At 44.9% G+C, this 7,462-nt stretch overlaps 1 protein-coding gene across 1 annotated transcript in view; it reads left to right on the top strand.

Moving 5' to 3' along the window:
* Positions 1 to 353: 353 nt before the first annotated feature.
* Positions 354 to 7,462, top strand: part of LOC107121884 (acidic mammalian chitinase-like) — a 12,643-nt gene continuing 5,534 nt past the window's right edge. The window contains exons 1-5 of the mRNA XM_015424894.1: positions 354 to 378; positions 2,726 to 2,752; positions 3,711 to 3,915; positions 5,761 to 5,817; positions 5,931 to 6,096. Of these exons, the coding sequence (XP_015280380.1) occupies positions 354 to 378; positions 2,726 to 2,752; positions 3,711 to 3,915; positions 5,761 to 5,817; positions 5,931 to 6,096 (480 nt within the window). The remainder of the gene's footprint in view (positions 379 to 2,725; positions 2,753 to 3,710; positions 3,916 to 5,760; positions 5,818 to 5,930; positions 6,097 to 7,462) is intronic.

Genomic DNA, 7,462 nt, shown 5'->3' on the forward strand with positions numbered 1-7,462 from the left:
GGGAATCAGTGGGATAAACAGATTATATAACAGAATATTTATCATCAATCTACACTTATAATCCAAATGTGAACTGGTACAGTAAATATACTGTATTGACTTCTGTGTGCTAGTACCCAATGAGAAGAACTGTATTACTGTAATCAATTTCTGCTGGGTGTCCAATAGCACTAGTAAAATAAAAGTATTGATAACCATGTTTTCTTAAGATCAGGTTTTTGATGGAGCCATTGTACAGTATAATGGAATTTTTAGACAAATGTCTTTGGTCACAAAGCACTGAAATGTTAGAAGGGCAAATATGAGGTATAAAAGAGTGAGAGAAACAGTATTAGGTCAGTACAGAGACAAAGATGGCCAAGTTGATCCTTCTTACCGGTAAGTGCTAATTTGACACTCATAATAATAGCTATATTTCCTCAGTTAAAACCATTCTGGAAGATGGAATATTCTTATAAATACTTTGATTTTTTTTTTAAAGACAGTGGTGTGCTTTTAACTGCGTAGATAACAAACCAAACACAAAAGCATAAAATCTGGACCACATAGACATTATTGTAAGTTTGCCAGGATTTCACTTGAAGCAACTTTTAAAAAATCCTTCCTGTTCTTTGGAAAAATTTGCGTTCACGTGTATCTTTACAATACTAACTACTTTTGTCACCATGTAAATGTCAAATAAATTTGTGAATCCTAGCAATGAAGTCCATAGAACAATTCTTCAAGCAGTGTGACAGTAGAATATATACAATGAACAAAGCAATGAAAAACAAAATTTCATGAGCATGGACTGTGACCCTATTTTTATTTAAAATTATCCTTAAAACAACCCTATATGGTAGATCACTGTTATTATCCCCATCTTGCAGATGGTGTATAACTGAGACAAACTGTGGCATGCTTATGGCTACCCAGTACATTTTTGACAGACATTTGTATGGCAATATAAAAGACATATGGCTCATTCATTCATATCTGGTGGCAGTGCCTGTTTATAAATGTATTTTTGGAATAAGATGTTTAAGTTTGTGAGAGAAATTATGCATACAGAAATACAAAAATATCCCAGTATAGCTCTTTTGAATATTACGCCCAGTGGGATTTCCATTAACAAGATGTGGTTAATAAGAAATTTATTCACCACAGCCAGAATGTTACTAGCTGCGGCATGGAGACAGGAAAAAGCACCAGATAGTGAAAAATGGCTAAGGAAAGTATGGTACAGCTAAGCAAAATGAAAGAACATGGAAGAAAGGCTACAGCTAGATAACTTACAATCTTTGAATATCTGGTCCAGCCTCCAAGGAAGTCTGTCTGCTGGTTTCATAGTGCACCACCACCACCCCGTGCCGCACCTGCAAGCCACATCCACCTTTAGTTCTCACATTAAACCCTCCTTTAAAGGAACTCATTTTCTCTTCCCACACACTGAGACCAGTTCTCATGATCCTAAGTATAATATTCCTTTTATACATTTGTATCCTGCCATAGAGCTCACAACAATCAGTCATCTGATTGCTTCATAATGAGAACAGATTGCTGTCACGTCTACAATACCTTATTGCCTATATGCAAAAATCACTAAACTATACAATATAGGGGTTTTTTTTCCCTTTTGGTGTATCTGCAGCTGCATACCATTTTAAAAATCAATGGGAGCCTGAATCAGCTTGGAACTGCAGCATGGGAGGGAAGAAAGGGTCCTGCCTCTCCCTCCACCACTATTTTCCAAAGCTGGAATGGCCTAGTCAGGCAGTTATTTACGTAACGATTTCTGATCAGGGAAAATGATGCAGAGGGAAAGGCCAAAATAGGCATGGAAAGGCCTTTTACTGACAGAACCAAGCTTGGTTGCCTAGCAACAGGCACTGAGGGGAAAGTAGGGTTGCCAGCTATGAGTAGGGAAATACCTGGAGGGCGGATCCTGTGGAGGGCGGCATTTGGGGGGGAAGGACTCAGCAGGGTATAATGCCATAGGGGAACTGATCTCTGCCTGGCAGACCCTGCTCTGAGGTCCTAACTGCTACGCCTAGGGTAGCCAACCTCCAGATGGAGCCTGAAGATCGCCGGGTATCACAACTGAACTCTAGACTACAGATCTCCCACACACACACACACCCCGGAGAAAATAACTGCTTTGGATGGTGGGCTCTACGGCATTCTGTTCAGCTGAGGCCTCTCCCCTCCTCAAACTCTGGCTTCCTTAGTCACAGGATATCCAGGAATTTCCCAACCTGGAACTGGCAACCCTAGTCAGGACAGACCCCAATGAGTTCCTCACGAAGGAATGGAAATGGTTTCCTTCTACCAGTCCCACAGAGGAACCAAGCAGGAGAAGTGTCTTCATCAGGAGAGACAGCTGTTTGTCAGTAATTCTGACAGGGAACAGTGGCTGGGGTGGGAGTGGGTGGGGAAGAGAAGCAGACCCAGCACCCGGCCAATGGCACGCAAGTACTCTTGAGTGGCAGCTGACGGGCCAATGGCTGATGGAGTACATTGCACAGCCAATGGGAGAGCTGGAAAGTGCCACCCCACTACTCAATTATATATAAGGAGAGGTACTCATTAAAATGTTCTCTGAACTATGCAAGAGTGTACCAAAATTATGAAAACAGGATTTGTTAGCTGTGTTCTAAAGTCAAAAGTAAGCTTTACAGAGAAACTATATTTTAAGTTGTTATACACATATGTTCAGATCTCAATTTACTTAAATTTTTCTTTGTAGGTCTGGTGCGCCTGCTGAATGCACAAATATTTTCTTGTTCACACACATGCATAACACACAGTCTGGACCATCTTTTAGAAAATGAGAAAATGAGAAAAAAATATTGGAATATAATAGTAATTGCCATGTTTGTGGTAATAGAAAACACATAAAGGATATATTGGTAACTGCTGCTAATGTTATTCAAGATGCTACTTATATCTGATAAAACACAAAGACCGATTCCCCACAAACAGCTGTGCCGCCCTCGCTCTTCTGTTTCCCCTGCTTGCATTGGTCAATTTCACACTATTTGCTGCGTGGCCACATTTTGACCTGCAACTCCACCCAATTTTCCCCGTGTCTTCTCAGTCTCAAAAAACCAGGATCAAGAGGACACGGGGAAAATCAGGGGGAGCTGCGGGTCAAAATGTGGCCATGCAGTGAATAGTGTGAAGTTGACCGATGCAAGCGGGGGAAACAGAAGAGCGAGAGTGGCTCAGCTGCTTGTGGGGAATCGGTCAAAGACTTTAAATAACTTCCCAACAATATGGGAATTCAGCAACTGGAAATGGTTAAATTGGTTTAACTTTATACTTGGCAGCATTTTTGTAAAATGAAGTATTAGTGTCTTTGTGTATGGAAATAACCACCATCTGCTGCTGCACCTTCTTCAAACTCAGCAGGCACTCCTAAAAGGCACTGGAGCATATAAATAATGATGTCCTTAAGCAGTCATTTTCTCTTGGTCTTCACATCTTTTTTTTTTTCTGTGCTTGCTTGTGCCATATATATGTTCTTTCCAGGGGTCTCAATAATATCTTCCACAGATCCGATATAATCTCACTGAATCAGGGTTCTTTGGCAGGGTTCCCATTGTCCCTCCCAAACATCAGAAGCATCACTTCACCTTATCTGTCTACCATGACACACAAAAATCTGAATATTTATTCTTCTACTCCAATGTCATTTCAAGCTGCACGTTAATCTTTCCCACTCTTTTTGGTAGGTTCTGCCTATGTGCTTTCATGCTACTTTACCAACTGGGGCCAATACAGACCAGGCCTTGGGAAATTCAAACCTGACAACATTGACCCTTGCCTGTGTACTCACCTGATCTATGCCTTTGCTGGGATGACAAACAATGAGATCGCCACCATTGAATGGAATGATGTCACTCTTTACAAATCTTTCAATGGCTTAAAAAAACAGTAAGTACCCTTGAATAATGGTTGCCCCTTCCCACATTTTGTTTTTTTTAATGTGCTGTAAGTTACGTAGCATATTGTCTTTAGCTAAAACCATGCCAAGCCAAGTACATGGAGTGATCTTCTTCCTTAGGTCAAATTACAAGACCAGTTCTCATGATCCTAAGTATAATATTCCTTTTATACATTTGTATCCTGCCATAGAGCTCACAACAATCAGTCATCTGATTGCTTCATAATGAGAACAGATTGCTGTCACGTCTACAATACCTTATTGCCTATATGCAAAAATCACTTATGTCTAAACTATACAATATAGGGTTTTTTTCCCCTACCTTATTGCCTATATGCAAAAATCACTAAACTATACAATATAGGGGTTTTTTTTCCCTTTTGGTGTATCTGCAGCTGCATACCATTTTAAAAATCAATGGGAGCCTGAATCAGCTTGGAACTGCAGCATGGGAGGGAAGAAAGGGTCCTGCCTCTCCCTCCACCACTATTTTCCAAAGCTGGAATGGCCTAGTCAGGCAGTTATTTACGTAACGATTTCTGATCAGGGAAAATGATGCAGAGGGAAAGGCAGGAGCCCCTCACCCCATGCTGCAGTTCCAATGAAATCAGGCTTCCAACAGTTTTTACAATGACATTCCCTGCAGCTGCTGTCTAGCTGCACAGTCAGGTCTGAGACACCTGGCCCTGCTTTGCCAAAACACATATCATGTTCTTTGGCCCTAAGAGAGCAATCCTAAGCATGTCATGTTACAGTCGACTTACGACAACCCCATAGAGTTTTCAAAGCAAGAGACATTCAGAGGTGGTCTGCCATTGCCTGCTTCTGGCAGTGACCCTGGTATTGTTTGGTGGTCTCCCATCCAAATATTAACCAGGGCCAAATGTGCTTAGCTTCTGAGATCTGATGAAATCAGACTAGTTTGGGCTACCCAGTTCAGAATATCCAAAGGGTCTTAGTCCCAGGAAAATATTTTTTAGGATTGCACTATCAATGTATCATACAGTCACTGTTGATCCAACTTGTGAAAAAGATCATACAACTATGTCACCCCAGGATTAAACTAGCACAGTAATTCACACTGTAACACCACGAGTGCCCTTGTGGATTGTGTCTCTATGCTTTATACGCCATCAATCTCCATGCACTTTTGTACTGATCAAGGGTCAAAAGTTTGGGTTTCCAGCTTTGGCAACTTGAGGCTCAAACATGTCCCATTGACCTTCTGATGGAGACACACCAAGTTGCAGCAGACAGGACGGGTGCCGGCCAGATCTGGGCCCTCTCAGAGTCCTTGTAGGAGACTCCCAGCCTGGGGTGCAGAGGAGACCCACTCCCAAGGTGATGGCCGAGGAATTGAGGCTCTCCCTACTCAGAGCGATCCTGCCGTTGCGAAGCCATTATGGCAAAAAGAGCTGGCTGCCGGATGAGCGGACAAACGATCTAGCGCAATTTCCCTCCTACAATTATTTAAATGCAAAAAACCAACGAGCTAAGCGATCCCCTATATAAGCAGTCACGTTTTTAAGTCCACTGGATCTAACTTGAGAAACAAGCAGCGGGTGGGGGAAGAGTTGGGGAATCACCCCCACCGAAACCGAACGGTCCCTGAATGAGAAAGAAAAGGAAAGAAGCGAAACTAACTGTATGAGACTGTAACTGAGACCAAAAGGTGCAAAATAATCCAACGCGTATTTAAATTGGAAAACTTTGACTTTGAAGGTGGTGATTTTTAAAAGATGGACAGCAAGATAGCACTGACATGTAGCTATTCCTTGTCATTCCTTGGACCAGAAATAGACAAGAATATTCATCTCTAATCTTTTCCATCCTAGGAATGGAGAACTGAAGACTCTCTTGGCAATTGGAGGCTGGAACTTTGGAACAGCACCGTAAGTTTTAAGTTTGAAGCATTCTCCTAGTATTCCATCCTGTTTTTACAGAGGAGAATGTTTATAACCAGCAAATAATTCTCTTAATGCTACCTTTTATGATCTATTTCCAGATTCACTGCAATGGTTGCCACTCCTGAAACCCGCCAAACCTTCATCAACTCTGTCATCACGTTCTTGCGCCAGTATGACTTTGATGGGCTGGACTTTGACTGGGAGTACCCTGGATCTAGAGGCAGCACTCCTCAAGATAAGGCACTATTCACAGTCCTGGTTAAGGTAAGCCACTGGCCATGTTGCTCTTATTTTCTTTCATCCCAGGGTATGCAAGGCTGACTGGGCATACTAGTGCCAGTCTCCTCTGGCCTTTTCCCTCTCAGAGCTTTTCTGCATGGTTTTTTTCTTCAGTTATGGTTCCATACTGCTTTGGTTTATTCCCTGATTTTTGCTTCTTTAGTTTTCACTTTGCTTTTGTTTTTCTGGAAGCCAATTTTGAGTTGCCTTTGTCCTTATGAGTAACTAGGAATAAGGCCCGTTGTGGAAATAAATATGAGCTCTAGAAAGAGGCTCTGGGTGGGTGCCCCAGCCTTGGGCACTCAGTGTCAATTTGCTGTGGTAACTTCAGCAGGGTATAATGACACTACCATTTTCTCCAGAGGAACTTATCTCTGCTACCTCCTGAAACCTCACCCTCTCCAGGCTCCATCCCTCAAATCTCCAGGAATTTTCCAACCTGGAGTTGACAACCCTATCTTCCATACTCTAACAGAAAATCTCCAGGAATCTCCCTATATGGAGCTGGCAACCCTATCCAGACTGGCCCCAATGAGTTCCTCACAACAGCCTGTGAAGGGCACAGGAGGAGAGGCAGGGGCGGCCGCCGGCGCGCCTGGCCAGCAGCTGGGAGGAGCACTGGGGCTGAAAGGAGCTCTGCCGGCAGCGTGGGCAGTGCTGTGGCAGAGGAGCAAGTGAGAGGGCAGAGGTGGAGGCAGGAGCGGCCGCCGGCACGCCTGACTAGCGTGGGCACAGGGCAGGGCGCAGCGCTTTCCTCCCCCTGCTGCCGCCGCCTTTCTCAACCTTGCCGAGGCCACCGGGGGTGGGGGGTGGGGGGGCTGGGCACGCGGCGGGTCTCTCCCCCTCCCTGGTGGGCCTCTGCAGAGGAGTTCTTCACTTCCTCTACCACCCCCCATCAAGAGGATGTGCCTTGGGAGGTGGGGGGGAGCCCAGCTCGGCTCTCTTCCCCACCCTGGCGGAGCTCCGAGGCTGCTGCGGCTCCTGCTGCTGGCCTGCTTCCTTCCCGCTCGTCCCCCAGGCTGCTCCCCCTTCGCCTTCCTCAGGCAGGCAGGCAGGTGGGTGGGCTGACTGAGCCGCTCGCTCGCTACCTCGCTTGCCTCCTTCCCTCCCTCCTGGCGTGCCTGGCCAGCGTGTGCAGGGGGCAGCATTCCCCCCCCCCCCCAGTGTGGGGGACAGAGAGACCATGCCGCCCGCCCACCATGGTCGCCGTTCTGGGGCGGGGGGGCGGGCAAGCAGCGGGTCTCTTCCCCTCCCCGGCTCCCCGACAGGCCTCTGTGCTGTGATGATACTTTTAAAAACATTTGGATGTTTCTCAACAGCATGGGTATGTTATTGATATAACTTTGTTTTG

The sequence above is a fragment of the Gekko japonicus genome, unplaced genomic scaffold, assembly GCF_001447785.1.
Source record: "Gekko japonicus isolate JY-2015 unplaced genomic scaffold, Gekko_japonicus_V1.1 scaffold1404, whole genome shotgun sequence".
NCBI classification, from domain to species: Eukaryota; Metazoa; Chordata; class Lepidosauria; order Squamata; family Gekkonidae; genus Gekko; species Gekko japonicus.